Source organism: Aplidium turbinatum, chromosome 4 (genome assembly GCF_918807975.1).
Source record: "Aplidium turbinatum chromosome 4, kaAplTurb1.1, whole genome shotgun sequence".
Classification (NCBI taxonomy): Eukaryota; Metazoa; Chordata; class Ascidiacea; order Aplousobranchia; family Polyclinidae; genus Aplidium; species Aplidium turbinatum.
In genome coordinates this window covers 43,280,465-43,300,925 of record NC_137475.1, presented here as the reverse complement: position 1 = coordinate 43,300,925, position 20,461 = coordinate 43,280,465, and the positions used below count along the sequence as shown (strand labels likewise).

Genomic DNA, 20,461 nt, shown 5'->3' with positions numbered 1-20,461 from the left:
AATAAAATATCGAACATATTCAGTTTGAATACTGAAAAGTTTGGGTGTTCATCAGGACAATTATCGTTTCTAGCACTAGTTGCTACGTTCATCTGATGAAATTGAAAGTAAAATTAACAACAAACAAGATGCGCATTGTCATGGTGCGCGAAACGTCAGTGAAACAATAAACCATCTTGTTTGTAGTTAATTTTACTTTCAATTTCATCAGATGAACGTAGCAACTAGTGCTAGAAACATATTCAGTTTGTTCACTAGTTTTGAAAATATAAATAATATGCTTATCAACTGCAGTAGGCATAGCGCAGCTTGCTGCCAATAACCCCTCGAATAAGTTCGCCCACAGCAGTCCCAAATGTTGAATGCAGTATTTCATACAGCCACTTTGAACCAAAGGGGGAGGTTTTCACCCGCGTTTTCGCAAATAATTATGTAACCTTCCTCGCCTACGTCAAGTAGCTCCGATGAACAGTAGATCGAAACCCGGGTAAGGTCACAAAATGATTGACTGAACTTATAGAAAATTCATTTTTTGTGACTTCACAAAGAGGCATCTACATGGACGAATAAATGCAACGACGAATTCGAATCAGTTAAGAATTTCATCCATCTACTTAAGATTTCCATCTTTCCTGCCTTAAGATTGTTCCTTACAATATAAAGTGCTACGTACAATATAGTAGGTAATTATTTCATTTGTCGTAATCATCATCATTTGTTAACATACTAATTCAAAACAACTTTACAAACCACGCCAAACTTTTTAACAAATCCAGACGTCCTGACATAACGGGTTAAAAGGCAGAAAAATGCAATTAGCAATAATGGTGTAACATTAACGATCAACCGCCCACAAAAGCACCAACATACTAATAGGTAGATTGCTAAATGCGATATAGCAATAGTAGCTTGAATTCTATTGAAAAAACAAAAGGAAATCAATTCAATATAAAGCACAACCGTAAGTACAGTAATGTTAAATAGCCATTCCTCCTGTCAGGGCAATGAGTTGATTTAAATTACATGACAAAAAAGATTTACATCGACACACTGACTGCCACGTGTCAATGCGAGGGAAGACGGCAAAAGTGAAGTAAAAATCAACAGTATATAATATAGCTCGAACATATGGGATCGCTTCGATATAAAATAAATATTTTTTGGCAGTTGCCCACCGTTTTCACTTCACATTATTGTCGTATGGTATTGCATGAACAAGGTTGGTTTGGAATAAACTTCTGTGTAAATAAACGTGGTTTCCTGAAACATCACAACAATAAATCACCCTTCTATAAAACTTTACAACAGATTGAAGGTTGTTTTTCGTGGCTTGGCACATGAACTAACCAAAACCTTAATTTCTTCTTGCTTTTTCCTAAATGAAAATTGATGCAATGTCTATGGAAGATGGCCAGAGCAGTCCATTTATCTTTGTTCTGTGCGGTAAATTAAAAACCCGGCTTGCATAGACACGGTGATGAAGGAATTAACCATCGAATGTCAGTATCAGAATCACTACGCATTTGATACCCAATTACGTGCTGTACTCTTTCAATAATCGACCTGCTATAACAAGCCTTTGAATCTCGCTAGTCCCTTCGTATATTTCTGTTATACGAGCGTCTCTATAATGTCGTTCTGCGGGCATATCCATAACATAACCCATTCCGCCCAATATTTGCATAGATTGATGAGCTACTTGTGTCGCGGCTTCAGAAGCAGCAAGCTTCGCCATTGCTGCTTCCTTTGTGATGTTTTGGCCGGCGTCTTTCAACCGTGCTGCTCGCCAAGTTAGTAATCTGGCCGATTCGATTTTCATTGCCATGTCAGCTAATTTGAATTGGATAGCCTGAAGCTTGTTGATCGGGGCACCAAATGCTTCACGATCAGCCGCGTAAGCGATCGCGCAATCCAACGCCGCTTGTGCGATGCCCAAACCTTGTCCAGCAATCCCAATTCGACCAGAGTCTAACGTTGCCATCGCAATCTTGAATCCATACCCAGGTTCTCCGAGAAGGTTTTCCTTTGGAATCCTGCAATCTTCAAATATAAGATTGGCCGTTGATGATCCACGGATTCCAAGCTTTTCTTCCTTTTTTCCTAAGGTCAAACCTTTGGTCGGCATGGGAACTATAAACGCGCTAATTCCTTTATGCTTGACAGATTTATCTGTCGTGGCAAAAACCACTGTCGCAGAAGCTTCATAACTGTTGGTTATCCATGCTTTGGTTCCGTTCAGAACCCACGAGTCTCCATCCAATCTTGCATTAGTTGAAGCAGCTCCTGCATCGGATCCGTTGCCAGGCTCACTGAGAGCAAAGCATCCTATTTTTGTTCCATTTACAAATGGAACCACATAATTTTTTATTTGTTCATCATTGGCCCATGCTTTTAAGGGTCCAAGGTAAAGAGAATTGTGGGCACTCATAATAACCCCAGCCGTTGCACATCCTCTGCTTATTTCTTCCATTGCCACAGCGTATGCTAAACTATCTAAACCAGCTCCGCCATATTTTTCTGGGATATCTAATCCCATTAGACCTAAATCTCCCATCATTTTTACTTGTTCTGATGGAAAAATATGCTCTTTGTCAATTTTATAGGCATTTGGAGCAAGTTCTTTTTCAGAAAAGTCAGCACATGTTTGTCTGAGCATTTGATGTGTGTCAGACAATGCATTCATATCAGGAAGCACAGCATAAGCTCTTGAGGAAATCTTCAGCAAATTCTGCTCTTCATTCTTCCACAAAATCTTATGACATTGTTTAACCGAAGGCAGAATTCGTCTCAGTAATGTTTGCAGTGAAACACTCATCGCTTATTAGAAATTACCTAAAATTGTGATTAATGTATCTAAATATAAACAGGTGTTTTACTAAAGTATCTACAATCAGCACTTCATTTCTAAGTATTTTATTGAGAAAATTTGCTTAGTAATAGCAACAATGAAAGTTTATTGATGGATGTTGTAGGAGTTGACGACTTTACGTGTCAGTCTATTCACTCCACTGGGACAGCACCTGTAAGCTTATTACTTCTGTACATAAGTTACGTTTCAATGCAGAGCAACCTATCAAATTACTATGATTCATGGCTGCCTAAAGGTGCGGCCTGACTTATCACATTTTGACTACCGCTACTGTCTGAAATTGTCTGATTTTTCTTACTTTTTGCTGACTGGTAGTGATATACATTATACAAGTTTTTTGTTGCCTTGGGGAAGCAGTAGGCCTAAAAAAGAGAAAAAGTTAAACAACATTTAATCAGACAGTTAGCAAGCAGCTAACCGTCTGACTGAAATTTTCTGACTCAAACCTGGTGATGTTAAAACCCAATTTGTCACCTGGGAAAGACAGTAAAAATGACGTTAAATTATTATTTTTTGACGTTAAATTATTATTTTTAGAAAATTTTATTCAGACAGTTACCAAAAGTTGGCAAACCCTGCACTTGCAAAATGAAACAAATCAGGCCGTATCTCTAGGTAGCCAGGTGAGGATTTAGTCCAGTCGCTGAACTTAAAAAAATGGTCAAACCCGGAAAAAATAATACCAAGCTGAAACTTTGTCGGGTGGTTCTATTGATGATGTGGAGTCACCAAAAAAAAAGCCCCATGATTCCCCCTTGGGAATAGTGAGTTTTGGCCATTTTTCCAAAATGGACGCAGCCCCCCATAGGCCAAAAATTCAAAATTGTCTAAAATTGATGTTTTATACCTCATTCGAAAAATAATTTCATACTGAATCACTTTCACACAAGAACTATGGTCAAAAAATACACACATTAGAAGTTATTAGCCATTAAATGCAGACTATAAAGCAGAATCCACCATTAGGCTTTAGCCTGGTGCTTTCCGCACTAGATATAAAGTCAAGTGAACAGCACATAGATATAGACGACTCCAGACGCAAGCGCGACTATGATGATTATGTAATGTTTAAAGATTGGCTTGAACAACGCAATCCGTTTACTTTTGCTGATGAGCATCTACATTCCTTGACATCCGGCTGGGTTTCTATATCTGGAAAAGATTTGGTTAATTGTGAGAGATCAGAGGAGATAGGAGCAATCATTCAAAAAACATTGGATGGTCAAAATTTAGCAACTGCAACTATTCAACGCAAAACCTGCGTTAAACCATAGATATCTTATATATAGATATGCAACTCAGTGGTGCGTAACGATGTTTGAAGGCTAACAGCGTAGCTATGGCTGTATGCATTGACTTCAAACTTGGCACAGCAAAACAACTTTATTTTTAATATATTTTTTTGGTTTTTGTTTAAATAAAACTTTCTTCGTTTTCAAGTTGACGTATGAATTGCTTGTGATGACGTCACATTCTCGTTCCGCATGGACTGCTTTATGGAGATTCTGGCGATTGAAAACAAATCACAGTCACAGAGGGTACCTCTAAATACCCATTGTCTGGCATTGTAGGCATTGTCGGGCATTGTCAGGCATTGTCGGCTTTTTGGGGGGTTGTGGAGCATTTTCAGGGGTTGCCGAACATTTTCAGGGGTTTCAGGTATTGTAGAGTAGGCTAACTACTTTCAGGCATTGTTGGGAATTTCTAGGCATTGTGTAGGATTTCCAGGCATTGTCGATCATTATCAGTGGTTGACAGGCTTGTGAGGCATTGTCGAACATTTTCAGGCATTATCGAACATATTCAGGGGTTGTCGAGCATTTTCAGGGGTTGTCAGGCATTGTAGAGTAGTTACTTTCAGGCATTGTTGGGAATTTCCAGGCATTGTCGATCAATATCAGTGTTTGACAGGTTTGGTAGTCATTATGGAACATTTTCAGGCATTGTCGAACATTTTCAGGGATTGTCGAGCATTTTCAGGGGTTGTCAGGCATTGTAGAGTAGTTACTTTCAGACATTTGTTTGGAATTTCCAGGCATTGTCTAGGATTTCCAGGCATTGTCGATCAATATCAGTGTTTGACAGGTTTGGTAGTCATTATGGAACATTTTCAGGGATTGTCGAACATTTTCAGGGGTTGTCAGGCGTTGTAGAGTAGCTACTTTCAGGCATTGTTGAGAATTTCCAGGCATTGTCTAGGATTTCCAGGCATTGTCGATCATCATTGGTTTTTGACACGTTTGTCAGGCATTGTCGAACATTTTCATGCATTTTTATTCTCAGCTCTGCATGCGCAGCAGAATGATCCCTTTCTATTTTGCGTAGGTTGTAAACGTATTTACAGTATACACAAACACAGCAGCGTTTAAATGATCTGGCTATCATAAGTATCGACAATGCCTGACAAACCTGTCAAAACCTGGTAATGATCGACAACCCAAGAAAACGTTCGACAATGCCTAACAAACCTATCTAACACTGAATATGTTCGACAATGCCTGGAAATCCTAGACAATGCCTGAAGATGTCCGACAATCAGTGGTGTAGCTAGGGGGGGAAGGAGGGGCGGACCGCCCCGGGCGGCACGTCTGGGGGCGGCACTTTCAGACTACGATTTTTGATTTTGATTATAATCTGATAAAAACGCATTTCATTTTCACACAGGACCGGATTTAACTGATGGGGGGCCCGGGGGCATTTTTAGATCAGGGGCCCCGTGCAAAAAAATTCGCCTACGGCGCGAAACACCCCCTCGACGTCTACAGTAGCATCAATCCAGCACTGCACAGCATTTTGCAGAAACCACAAAAGCTAAAAGAAAAAAACTAACACAAAATCACTTTTTTTTTACGTAGGGGGCCCTTTAAAAGTCGGGGGTCCGGGGTACCTGCACCCTCTGCCCCCCCTAAATCCTAGACAATGCCTTGAAATTACCAACAATGCCTGAAAGTAGCTACTCTACAATGCCTGACAACCCCTGAAAATGTTCGACAACCCCTGAAAATGTTCGACGATCCCTGAAAATGTTCGACAATGCCTGAAAATGTTCCATAATGACTACCAAACCTGTCAACCACTGATATTGATCAACAATGCCTGGAAATCCTTGACAATGCCTGGAAATTCCCAACAATGCCTGAAAGTAACTACTCTACAATGCCTGACAACCCCTGAAAATGTTTGGCAATGCCTGAAAATGTTCTATAATGCCTAACAAACCCGTCAACCACTGATAATGATCGACAATGCCTGGAAATCCTACACAATGCCTGAAAGTAGCTACTCTACAATGCCAGCCGTGGCCGAGTGGTTAGCGCGTTGGGCTCACAGTCGAGAGCCTGCATGTTCGACTCCAGCTACCCGCACTTGCTGTTGTTTCTCTGGGCAAGAAACTTTACGATAATTGCCTCTACCTAGTGATCGATTTCGAGTAATAGGTAGTACCAAATTTAAGTCATAAGTAGAGTAGACAACCGGAAACAGTCATTGCCGTCGGCTGCAGCGTGGGTCAGGTGTACGTCGGAAGGCGTACACCGATGCATAGCGCTCAAGTCCGCTTTCCCGCAATGCAGGATAAAGTTAAACAAACAAACAAACAAACAAACCCCTGAAAATGCTTGAAAATTTCCGACAATGCCTAACAACAAGCCTGTCAACCATTGATAAGTAGGTAAAGACCTTTTTTGGAGCTGTAGTTTCAGGACAAGCTGAAGTTTTATTCAATTAATCTACTGAGTGTTACCAAAATGAAAGTTACTGCTGGCTACCGAAAGCTGTGCTATAGCATTTGGTAGCCTAGTTATGGTGTGTACCAAACATTAAAATTGTCTTGGTTTGGCGGTTGGATCCGTGATGCTAATGAAGCTGTCTCAGCAGGGGGGAGGATGCCCCCTGCCCTCAAATTTTCTCTGGATGGGGGGCAATGGTGCCCTTTTAAGGTCATGTAAGCTACTGCACATTTTGCAATATAGGCTAACAACTTCTGCTATTCGCTTTTAGCCAAATTATAGGGCCTATAGCCTTCAGTAGGCCCACACAAATTATCCCGTGGACACATTTTATACTTTGCAGCAGATTGTGATGCTATGAATGGGAAATTTACCTTTCGTTTCTTGTTCAAGCTATTTCAATCATTCATCTGTCTCACATTTCGACTTTCATGGCTAATAACGGGAAAACGAACGAGTTGCCCAGCATTATCGCTACCGTATATTTCACTCTACAATCGTTCCGGCGCCCCTCTATCTCAGGTTTGTAAACTGCCTACAACAAGCTTTAATGAGTCACTGGAAATAAGCTTAAATGGTAGTTCCAACGATCATGAAACAGAAGTTGCATTAACCTACGTGAAGAAAGATTATTGTCTTGATTTTTCATAGTAGGCTATTCTGTGAAAACTTGAAATATACGCCAAACAAAATATTCCAAAGGAGCTCAAAAGCCGCCACTCGCCAAGCCCAAACCGTACAATAATAGCCTACCATAGATACGCTAGCCAAGCTGGCAACCTTGATTGTTGATTGTGTCCATAAAGTCAGTCGAGCGTGACGATAATTCCACGATTGCTGAGTTGCATATCTATATATAAGATATCTATGGTTAAACCACTTGAGGTACTTGGAAATTTTGTAAAGATAGACGAGGAACACGTAAATGTCAATCCAATCATTCTTTTTACAAGACTGACCGCTATCGCAGAACGTGAAGACGATGTTGAGAAGTACTTTTCATTCGAAATGATACCATATCCTCCTTCACTGTTCAAGGATGGACTTTTGAGGAAAGCTGATAAAGCTGCTTTGAGAACAGCACTAATGAACGATACAGAAGCTGTTGGTAAGGACCAGATTGATAAAAATTCATTGTATGTTGTTGATGGAGGTGCCCTACTTCACAGAGTCAGATGGTTGAAAGACTCAACATTCGCTGAATTGGCTCAACTCTATGTATCTTATGTTAGAAGACACTATGGTTCTGCTCATGTTATCTTTGATGGATATAAATACGCTTCTACAAAGTCAAATGAACATATTTGACAAACTGCTAGTAAAAAGTGTCCAAATGTTGAAGTGGCGTCTATCAATTCTGTACCAACTACACAAGATCGTTTTCTTTCGAATGAACACAACAAAGCTCAATTTATTGATCTGATTTCTGAGAGTTTGAAGAACGTTGGACAGCAAGTAACTACGGTAACTGTGATGGTGATGCTGACACTGAAATTGTGAAAACAGCAATCAATCTTTCTGCAAGCACACGAAATTCTATTGTTGTTGTAGCCGACGACATAGACATCATTGTTATGTTACTTTATCATTGGAGGAAAGATTGTCAAGATGTTGTATTTTTCCAATAAAGGGCTCAGAAGGGATGGAACATGAAAACTGTTTCACCACCACTGGAGACAATCAGAGAACATCTTCTATTTATCCATGCATGGTCCGGTTGTGATACTGTTTCGGCTCCATTTCGAAAAGGAAAAGTAAGCTTTCTCAAGCTTGTGAAAAAATCTGATGAACTGAAAGATTTATCTATAAAAATGAGCGATATTTGGGCAGACCAAGCTAAAATTGCAATGTTAGCAGAACCAATCTTTGTAGCAATGTGTAGTGGAAAGAAATTTGAAACCTTAACGAAACCCAGGTTAGTTTTAAAAGTATTGGCTAAGTCAGCAGTTATTGTATAGTGTATACATGTGCATTTCTCACTGAAGATCACTTTATATTACCCTAGTAGCCTACAGAAAACTAACGAACCACATAACAAATCAGCATTTTAGCACTAATCTCAAAGACATTGCATTTGTGAATAAGAGTGTAACAATTTAACTAAATTAACGCAGAAGAGAGGCAATTTAAGATAATTTCCTTGATCTTTCAAACATCCCTGTAACAATTAATCTATCTGCGCTGTCTAATAGATTAACTAGTAATGGACAAAGGATCGTCGCAGCATAGCAGCAGCTCAGGTAGTCAGGCAGATCTCCTCCCTCAGTTTAAAACTAGAGACCTTCAAAGACATCCCTGTAACAATTAAGTTATTATTTCATATACCTTCCATTATTAATTTTACTTTAGACATAGAAAGTATATGGAGATGGCAACCCAGGGTGTGTTGGAACCAGAAAAATGCCACCAACAAGCAGAGCAGCTCATTACCATGCTCTTCGTGCACATCAAGTAACCATGTGGAAATTGTTAAGCAATAGGGAAATAGAGTCAAAGGAAGAGGAGTGGGGCTGGAAACTTGAAGACAACAATTATTCTCCAATAATGACGGACAATAAAGTTGCTCCAGAGTGTGTCCTGCAGGTTATAAGATGCAAATGCCAATCAACAAAGAATCAATGTGGTACAAAGAGATGTTCATGTAAGAAGCATGGCCTCAGTTGTGTAACAGCATGCAGTGGTTGTCATGGTGAAGGATGTGAAAATAAAGAGGTAAACAGTTCTTCAGTTCAATGTTTTCTAATTTCTTGGACAATCAAGCTTTTAGTCAATTAAGATGAAAATAAGTATAAAACGCCATAATTCATTAAAACAGAAGCAAGTGACCATCATTTTAGTTGTATGGAGTGAATTTAACTATTTATATGTCAGGTGACATGCAGTCAGATATTTCATATCTTAAGATCAATGTTATTAATTTTAGATAGGTTACTCGAAGTTTACGAATCAAGTGATGATGAGGATGACGATGGGCGGAATATCTTTGATTTATTCTAATATAAAATATAGAAATGCCAGTACTTGGACATTGGTTACAAGATTTAAAAAAATTTATGAACTGAAATTTGTTATAAGTGAAAAGTGATACTTTACTATTTAGGTCGGTGTTTTTTTGTAGTGTCCCAAAATGTAAAATCTTGAATGTTACATTTTTTGACATAATTTCTACAATTTTGCTATTTACCGCAGGGCCGGATTTAGCTGATGGGGGGCCCGGGGCACTTTTAGATAGGGGGGCCCCGTGCAAAAACCACCTCTACGTCTACAGTAGCATTAATCCAGCACTGCACAGCATTTTGCAGAAACTTCAAAGGATGAAAGAAAAAAATAACACAAAATCACATTTTTTCCACTTAGGGGGCCCTTTAAAAGTCGGGGGGCCCGGGGCACCTGCACCCTCTGCCCCCCTCCCCTAAATCCGGGCCTGATTTATCGGTCAACAATTTTTCAGTGTGGTGTATTTTAATGTCAAAAATATGTCAATATTGGTTTGGGAGTAATTCCTGATAAAATATTCCAAAATTTATAGATTCAGCAACTTTTGAATTTCTACACTATACAATTGGTTTTAATTTTCCGCTTTTATGGAGACTTGTTGTTTATATATTGAGTTTTCCAAAATCAGTTTGAGGAGTAACTTCCGATGGGAAATTGTACACTTTTTCGCAAGCTCTGGTTTAACCATGGAGTAATTCATTGCTTGTCACTCCTCACAAGAATCCACCAGGCTAAAGCCTAACGGTGGATTCTGCCTTATAGTCCGCATTTAATGGCTAATAACTTCAAATGTGTGAATTTTTTGACCATAGTTCTTTTGTGAAAGTGATTCAGTATGAAATTATCTTTCGAATGAGGTATAAAACATCAATTTTAGACGATTTCGAGTTTTTGGCCCATGGGGGCTGCGGCCATTATGGAAAAATGGCCAAAACTCACTATTCCCAAGGGGGAACCATGGGGCTTTTTTTTTGGTGACTCCACATCACCAATCAAACCTCCTGACAAAGTTTCAGCTTGGTATTATTTTTTTCTAGGTCAAATCATTCAGCGACTGGACTAATTAGAAAAGCCTTGATACACTTCAATGAATCTGTGCTTAATTGATCACAGTTTTTTGCAGTAAACATAAACTTCACTGCAAAGTATTTGCTAATGCAGTTGAGAAACAATGACCTTCGGATCAAGCCAAGTTCAATAAAATATTTTTAGCTATTGTTGAACGAGGCTTAAGAGAAAAATATATCCCTACCTGCCCAAAAGAATTAGGAAAACTTTTTGAAAACTATAAAAGAAAACAAGAATCTGCCAACAGGCTTTGAACAACAAGAAATGAAGTGAAAGGTGGATCGAGACAGTGTGAACCAGTTTTAAGATACAATTTAAATTATTAAAAAGCAGGTGATTGGCAAAGAACAACTTTTTGTTGTTGAATAATTTTTGTTACCGGTACCAGCATTTTACTAAATTCAAACGCAAGCCAAATACAAATCTGCTTAGTTTGCAACTATTGTTGACTGTACAATGCACGCAGTTGATCGACTGTCCTGCGTTTTGACCTAATAGGTAATCCTCAAGTCTCCTGCAGGCAGAGATGGGCAGGATCTTGATCACGAAGATCACTTTTATTGTGTGATCCTGATTTTGAAGAACAATAAGATTAAGATCACTTTAAAATTGAAGTTTACTTATTAGACACAGACATTTGTTTTAGAACTTGTATTGTACAAAGTAATCGGTGGCAATTACTAACATTAGGCCACAGTTAATATACAGTAAAATTCGCCTATTACGTCACATTTCGCTCGGTCCCGGCAGAATTCCTATCTCTTACGTACATTGTAGTTCGGCTACAACAGCATCGCCTATAACGTCAATTCGCATGTAACAGCACCCTTTTATTGGTCCCCAGACGTCTTTTGTTCGTTTATAACGTCACTTTAAGCCATCACCTTCAGCACGAATGGTCAGTCTTTCAATCCAGTTAGCGCTCCTGCTTGCAAAATGTCTTCCTTTTATTTTGCTATGTCGTTCGCAGCAGGGACTTTACTTAACTGAATTAACTTTTCTCCCACGTGAAAATCTATCACATGTAAAAAGCAGCTCTACAGCTGACCTTTGTATCCCAGTAGAAGCCCTGAAGTCAATCAGACAACTAGACCGATACTTCCGAAGTCACGACGATAGCGAGCAAATCCTACATTATTTAGCAAAAGCTGAACGCTATGTGGTAGACTCTACCAGGTAGAGAAATCCGTGTCAAAACTGAAACAGCTGAAGATCAATACCTTTTTTGCTAATAAACAATCAACTTCTCTACTACTGTATGTAATGAGCTGTATTGCGTAAATTTCCCGTAACTTTCGCTGTAGGTTTTTTTTTTAACAATTTCTTTGTTTACTGTATTTTCTGCGTGACTTTTGTCAGTTTGGTGGTACACAGTAAACCTGACTGGATTATACAGTTATACACTTCTTTCTTTAATCAAAAGACAGTTTTGAAATAGTTTGCAGTAGTTCGTCTATAACGTCAATTCGGCTATAACGTCAGTTTTTGTAATCCCCAAAAGGTGCCGTTATAGGCGAATTCTACTGTATATGTATCCAAGAAAAGTCGTTTTGAAGTTTCAATCTAATTTGGTTATTGTTGCCATTTCAAAATTTTTATATGTTAGTCATAATAAATATGTTAACTTCTGTATATACTCTATGTTGAAGTAAAAATGATTCAACTTCGCTCACAATTCTGTTTTGTGAATTCTGAAATCATGTTCGCTTTCTTTGACCCAATTTTAGACGTTTAAAAATTTAAAATGGCGGTGCTAAAAAAAAGCTGGGCTCCACAGCCGACTTAGGGAACGTTCAAATATTACGTAACGCTTTTTTTTCCGAATTTTTGACCCCCCCCTCCCCCATGTAACGCCAACGTAACGCTTTTTTCAATCCCCCCCTCCCCCATGTAACGCTTTTTCACTACGAATTCAGCACAAAAAACTACCATTTCGTACTCGAAAGCGTTACATAACGTTTTGCTTGAACCCCCTCCCCCCCCGATGTGACGCTAACGTAACGCTTTGCATAACCCCCCCCCTCCCCCTCGAAGGCGTTACGTAATATTTGAACGTTCCCTTAGGTCATGTAAAGTGGTTTATAATATTGCAGCAAATCAATCAGACCACTAATTGTAGTTTGAGTATATACAAATAGGCTATATTTAATGTGAAAACATATGCTGCCTCTTTTTTGTATATTCCACCACCCCGATAGCTCAATTGGTTAGCGCGTCACTTCTGGAACGAAGAAACTTCAAGATCAAGCGGCGCTGGTTCGACTCTCGGGGTGTGCGCTTGAGCAACGCACGTTAAGGACTGCTCTCCATTCAGCGGCATCTAATGGATGGAATAGTTACCCGGCAACAATCGGAAACTTCACTCTGTCAATCTCGGTGACCGGGCCTGCGTCAGTGATCCGAAGCCTCTACAAGGATGCGAAACTGCCAGGATTAAGCTCTGCAAGAAGCTTTCCCAGTCCGAGGATAAAGATTCAAGCAATAGCATTTGTATTTTTGTTTGGTGCATCTCACAGCCGACCTCTGAACGTTTTTGATAGCAGACAACAGTATCAAAGTTTCCAGATGGGTAAATGGTGCAACAAATATTGATATAAGGGAATGTTCAAATATTACGTAACGCTTTTTTTCCGAATTTTTGACCCCCCCCCCTCCCCCATGTAACGCCAACGTAACGCTTTTTTCAATCTCCCCCTCCCCCATGTAATGCTTTTTCACTACGAATTCAGCACAAAAAACTACCATTCCGTACTCGAAAGCGTTACGTAACGTTTTGCTTGAACCCCCCCGATGTGACGCTAACGTAACGCTTTGCATAAATTCCCCCCCTCCCCCTCGAAGGCGTTACGTAATATTTGAACGTTCCCTAATCCAGTGAAAGTTGAAAATACTTAGTAACACAAACAAAAAGCATGACTTTGTGCACAAAGAAGCTTCAAAATCAAACGGCGCTGGTTCGACTCTCAGGGGTATGCGCTTGAGTAACGCATACTAAGGACTGCTCTCCATTCAGCGGCACCTAATGGATGGATTAAATCCCCGGCAACAACAATCGGAAACTTCACTCTGTCAATCTCGGTAACCGGCCCTGCGTCAAAAGCCTCTACAAGCATGCAAAACTACTAATCAAAACTCCAGAATAACCTATCAAGGCTTTGTCAGTCCGAGGATAAAGATTCAAAACCAACCAACCAAAAGCTTCCCATATGAACCAGACAAAAGGTGGTGAGTCCTATACTTGACCCAAACATTGGAGGATGAGAAGATAAGGTTTTCATTGCTGTAAGCAGTCGGCACTAATGAGAATAGGGTGGCCAGTTCCTTTCTCTCGGCCACCTTTACTTCAGCAACTATGCCCACCCAATTTATTACACCCGGGGTAGAGGTGAGTGGTGTTTTTCAACGCCATGAGTCAAACCCGGATTGCACAATTGGATAGAGAACGCCTTGTTTGCTGCACCATCCCACCGCCAACAAAAACACGAATCCGACAAAAACTCGGTAGGTGTTATTTTTTTAAATGAAAAGCATAAAACTAATCGCAAATTTTGTGACTTATTCAGTACATTGATTACCCTCATTTTCGGGTGTGACGTTGCGATTCTATGCAAACTATGACAACGATTAATAGGCCTAATAGCACCAGTCACTAACTTAATAGGCTACAATTCTTAGGCAAGTGGTCAAGTAGTTAAAAGCAACACTTAGCAATACCAGCCACCATTAACTACGTAGGTTGCTTACAGAAAAATTTCTTTATCTTTTTGCAGCATCATTGATAAAAAATTCAATTTTTCAAGTACGGTACCCAAAAAGTGATCTTGATCTTCAAAATCAGATATTCTTGGTGATCTTCAAGATCACCGAAACTGGTGATCTTGCCTATCTCTGCTAGTTGTGAACTGAGCATATTTGAGCAAGTGGCTGAAGTTGGCAAATAATAAAACTGAGCAAGCCAAAGCTTGGCATGTCACAAGTCAGCAAAGCAAGCAAATCTCATTTGCTGAATTGGCAGTAGCTGAAATGTACTTACTGAGTTGTCGCATGCCAAGTAGTTGGACGACCGTCATCCTCCATTCCCTTGCCTTCCACTGTGCCCACTTCTATCTGACTAGTCATTGCAAGAGCACTGTGCAAACTGCTAGGTTGCTACAATTACATTGAATGACTGGCACCATCTGGATGCTTGGATCAGCTTAGTTACATAACGTCGATTTGAGGTAATACGTCGAAATTGACCATTACAAATTAAATCATGACAGGGTGAAAATTTAAAACAAAGAAGAAATAGTGGTTTGGTTTTTGAATCTTTATTCTCAGACTGACCAAGGACTGACAAAGCCTTGATAGGTTATTCCTGGTATAAACAGATGAAACCAAGCAACCAGGCGCGGATTTATGGGGGGGGCCCGGGCCCCCCCCGAAATTTTGTGAAAAATTGTATGTTTCCGCATCAAATGGTTTGATATGCTTCTAAACAGCTGATATTAGTACCTCGGCATCACAATTGATGAAAATGGTTGTTTTAATGTCTATTTTCTAGCATATCGTATATGTCGTAGTATCATTGTTCATATCTGTTTAGCTTTTTCTTTCTTTTTAATTGATTTTCAAATTTTCTGGCCCCCCCTGAAAAAAACTCTTAGATTCGCGCCTGCAAGCAACCACACGGCATTTAACATAATATATTAAACTGAACATAAACTACGAACGCTTTCGGCCATACACATGTTAGCCCTTTTCAAGTAACTAAAAATAACTGATTTTACATCTACATTGAAATAAATAACGGATCTACGCACTAAATAGACCTTTTGCACATTCAAAATCACCAGAGCGTGACGTTTGAGTTACGCGGAGTCCAAGTCAAGTCAATTTATTTTGTTTTAACAGCGCCATATATTAACAAATAATCAGAGTAAAATGTAATTGTCAAAACAATGCATTGTACAACTGTTGGTTAGATTATGGCGCAATCAGGATGGTAGCGAAAGACCATAAGCAGTCATCTAGTCAGCCACCACCCCATCACAGTAAATCTAACTACACATTCATACACACTAGTGTGCAGAGGCAGGCACACTACTTCATTGAATAAAAAGGGTTCGCCACTGAGATTGAAAAACAACTACTGTTGGTTTGAATCTGCATTCTCAGACTGAGTAAGCCGAGGATGAAGATTCAAACCAACGACCAAGAATTGACCAACCACCAATAATTAGTGATTGTGTGCTATAATAGGCTACAGCACTTGCGAAAGTTTTCCTGAAATAACGAGGAAAAACGTGGATACCACCACCGAATTGCAACAATTTTTATGTGAAGCATACAAAGACAGGGCAATTTGATACTAATAACTGTAGAGAACAAATATTAATAAGTACGATATGATGATATAGGCCTACTGTAAAGGTAAGTTATCCTTTGTATTGAGCACTTAAGGTACGCATGTATATTCATGTAATAGTTGGTTTTTGAGATTTTTTTTAAAGCAATGGAACGGTAAATCTTTTATATCGTGTGAAATTTCACTCTACACTTGCACACACAAGAAATGGAGTGTTTTTTTGCCAAAGTTTGTTTCAAACCTGGGAAGAAAAAATCTGGTTTTAGCCTTATGTCTTGTATCATGTTGATGTATGTCGTCTAATTTAACAAAGTAGCCAGAGAAACATGCTGGCAAAAAATTATTTTCGTACTTGAACATGAATTAACTGTGCATATGCCAGCTTTGCAAGGTCACTCACTTTTAATACCTGAAATTTGCTGTACATGTAGGTCGTCGAAGTTTTCCTGTCACCAAACAAACACGCTCTAATAAATTTGTTCTGAATCACTTCCACCTTGTGTACTAACGTTTTGTTGGCCCTACCCCAATTAATTATCGAATATTGAAGATTTGATTTAAATAATGAAAAGTAAATTAATCGTAATGTGGATAATGGGACATAGCCTAGTATCTGATTTTGTAAGCAATGCCACATACTTTACTCAATTTTGTGCAAAGGTCAGAGATATGGGCGTTCCAGTTCAATCTGTGGTCCATCGTTACTCCAAGATATTTTACTTGATCAGTTTTGTTAATGCTTTGGCCGTTTTAGGTGAGAGAGAACGATTTTGCAACAGGAAGATTTCTACAAATGATCATAAAATTAGTTTTAGTGTAATTAATCGATAATTTATTGGTTCTCATCCATACATCAATCTTTTTTATTTCTTCATTGGCTTGTTGTTCTAGGCAAGTCAAATTATGGTGTGTCATGTTTAGGCTGGTGTCATCCGCAAAAAGAGTGGTCATGAAAGAGGACGCAGTAAGTAGATTGTTCACATATAATAAAAATAACAAAGGACCAAGGACTGACCCTTGGGGGATGCCGCATTTGACCGTCGAAAAGTTTGATGATAATGAGTTAAGTTTGGTGTATTGTTGTCTGTTGGTTAAATAAGACTTCATCAAGTTCCATATTTTTCCACGTAAACCATAACAATATAATTTGTTCAATAAAATTCCATGATCAACAGTGTCAAATGCTTTACTCAGGTCAAGAAAAATGGAGCACGTATAGTTATTGTTATTTAAGTTTTTGAGTAAATGATCATATATGTGAGTTATACTGAGTTCTGTCGAATCGTTTGTCCTAAAACCATGTTGACTGGGAGTTAATATATTATTTTTATCCAGAAATTTAATCATTCGTTCGTACAAAAGCTTTTCAAGAATTTTAGAGAAAGTGGGCAAAAGAGATATTGGCCTGAGATCGGTTAAAGCGGTGGGATTGGATACCTTTGGTATTGGGATGATTTTAGACAGCTTCAGTGGATCTGGATAGGTCTCTTGAGCAAAGCAGTTGTTGTATAATCGAGCAAGAATGGGTGAAATAATACAGTTTGCAAGTTTGATGAATTTTGTCGGGATATCGTGTATTCCAGGAGAAGTTTTTGTTTTCAATGTCATTATGATGTTTGAAACCTCACTGGGATTGATGTCTTCAAGTAAAAAACTGGATTGGCATGTTGTTGTTAAAAAATCTGAAGAGGATACGCCAGTTGGTTTAATTTTACTTGCCATATTAGTACCAATATTGGTGAAGTGCTCATTCAATAGGTTTGCAAAGTGGGTTGATTCAGTTTTGTGTAAAATGTTATTTATTTCCATATTGGTGGGAAGCGATGACGTTGACTTGGATTTGCTAGTGATCAATTCGTTAATTACTTTCCATGTTTTCGATGCATCAGCTTTGTTTGCTTCAAATAAATAAGTGTAGTGTTGTCTTTTAGCTATTCTTTTTATATGCACCAAGCGGTTATTGTAAGCTTTATATTTCTTTACTTTCATGTCATCTTTGTGCTTGTAGCACGCTCGATATAGTCTATTTTTTGTCTTTATGGATTTAAGAATTCCTTTTGTGATCCAGGGTTTGTTTTGCAATTTGACTTCTTTGCGGGATAATTTCCTTACAGGTGCGTGTTTATTGAATGTTTTTTGGAACGCATCTATGAATTCACAGAATTGTGTGTTGACGTTGTTTTTTGTGAAATCAAGGGAGTTCATAGCAACATGCATTTCAGATAAAAAGTTTTCATTGTCAAAATGCCGCATACATCGTGTCAATTTCGGAAGTTTGGTTTTAAGGAAATTCAAATTAGTTACGCTCAAGAACACTGGTAAATGATCAGAAACATCATATAAACAGATACCGCTGGTTTTGTGTTGTTTTTCAATGTTTGTGTAAATATGGTCCAATAAAGATGGTTCACTAATTTTAGAAAATCTAGTTGGATGGCTTATCAAGGAATTACAACCTATGGCCACAAGTGAGTCCAAATATTCTTTTACTTTAGGGGTTTTATTTTCATGCATAAGGTTGATGTTGATGTCTCCGCAAATGATATATTGTGATTTCGTTTTCTCAATTTCCGCAATAGTTGATATTATCCTGTTTTGAAAACTATCAATGTTTGGTCCAGGATGCCTGTAGATGACACCCACGACTGCGCTGTCTTGAGAATTACTTTTTATCTCGATCCAGAGGTCTTCACAATTTGGTACATTTAAGCTAATATCATTACGTATAGAATATGCAATATTATTTTTAATGTAAAGTGCAACGCCACCAGCATTTGTAGGAGAGTTTTTGTGTAAAAATTTGTATTCAATGAGGTTAAAGTTATCAACACAATTGGGTTTTATTTTAGTTTCAGAAATTGCAATAATATCTGGTTGGTGATTAATTTCGGCCAAAAATTCTTCGAGTTTGTCTTTGTTTTTGCTTAGACTGCGGGTATTGAAGTGGAACAATAAGAAACTTCAATACCCGCAGGAGGAGGTATTGAAGTTTCTTAAACAAGGAGAGCTTTGTTTTTTTACTTTCTTGAAAGAATTTTTTAGTATCTGATGTAGAGAGGTAGTTTTTGGAATCGAAATTGATGTTAGTAGTGGACATTACAGCAAACACAATAAAAATGACTGACATATAGGCCTACATGTGCAATGAATAATTACAATATGACTGGTTAGGCTACGGAGTGACTTTCAGTTGATAGACGAAAAACTTTGAAAAATAAACACTATTATTGCGTTATGAAATATTTAATTTAGCAAGGATTTTACTACTAAACAAATAAGTAAATAAACCACCAACACGTGCATTTATATCTTAGATAGTCAAAATAACAGAACTGAGAAATTACTTATGGATGACAAGAGAAACAATTCAACGGAAGAACTTGTAATTAATTAAGACTAAATAAAACATATAACAAATCAAGTCGAAGTGGTGTGAGCAAAACCTGGAAATAAAAGCACTATTATTACGTCATAATAAAAATGTTTTACAAGAAAGTTGAAGATTAGCCTTGCACCGTACGCATTAAGTTAATTTTTTTAAGTAGAAATTTACAACAAAAAGTTAGTGCAGAACTACAAACAATTGGCCAACAAAAGAAAATTAAATCAAAAGCGGAGTTGTAACATACAGTACTATGAACAGTCCAAATTCAATCCTTCTTTAGAAATTTGATTTAACCGTATTAAGACTGGGGTTGGGCATAATGTGCCCACCCCAATTTCAAACGAATGTGTTTTAATGGGCATACGTGCTAATAAGCTGAAATTTCTTGACTTTTCCTAAATATTACTTGGCTAAACGTATTTAAAGTTTCGTGGCTATACCTGATTCAGTTTGGGAGATATTCTACTGTTTTTAGCTTGTACCTTGAAATATTTCATTGATTTGCTCCTGGAGTGAGAGCAGATTGCGCTTGGTTGGTTTCTTTTATAAAAAGAGTGACAGATCATCGATCGTTTATTCAAAGGCGCCAAGCCGCCAAGCCGAGTCGCCTAATGAGTTTATCGCGCGTGTAATTTGATTAGTTGTGAAGAAGACACTGCATGATGATTTGCGTCTGGTGTAAATTGCATACAATTACTTCTGTCTGTGACTGAAACAAAACCATTTATTTTACGCAACGGATATATTCTTCTTGGAATAACCTACTTCAAAGTTTGGTTGCTTTGTCTATCAGTTTTCAGTCTTTAGATGTCCCTCTAATGTGAAATTGGCGAAATGAAGCAGATATCGACAGAAAAAAATAACAATATGTTGATGAAATGTATTTTGAAAATGAATTCGCAAATGTATATGAAGGAATTTCGAACTAGATAAGTTGTCTAATACAAGTCAAGTGCATCACTTTACTAATCGGGGAATGGTATATAATGCTATGAATGATATATCTCTAACCTCGTACAAGCCTGATGGCAGCAAGTGCCATGTTTTCATCGATTCAATATCATCAG

The 20,461-nt window shown here is 38.4% G+C and overlaps 1 protein-coding gene across 1 annotated transcript; it reads right to left on the bottom strand.

The window, feature by feature from the left end:
* Positions 1 to 523: 523 nt before the first annotated feature.
* Positions 524 to 2,837, bottom strand: LOC145768506 (short-chain specific acyl-CoA dehydrogenase, mitochondrial-like). Its single transcript, XM_082580014.1, has one exon. It carries the CDS (start codon positions 2,813 to 2,815, stop codon positions 1,535 to 1,537), a length of 1,281 nt encoding a protein of 426 aa, XP_082436140.1. The 5' UTR covers positions 2,816 to 2,837; the 3' UTR covers positions 524 to 1,534.
* Positions 2,838 to 20,461: the final 17,624 nt, after the last annotated feature.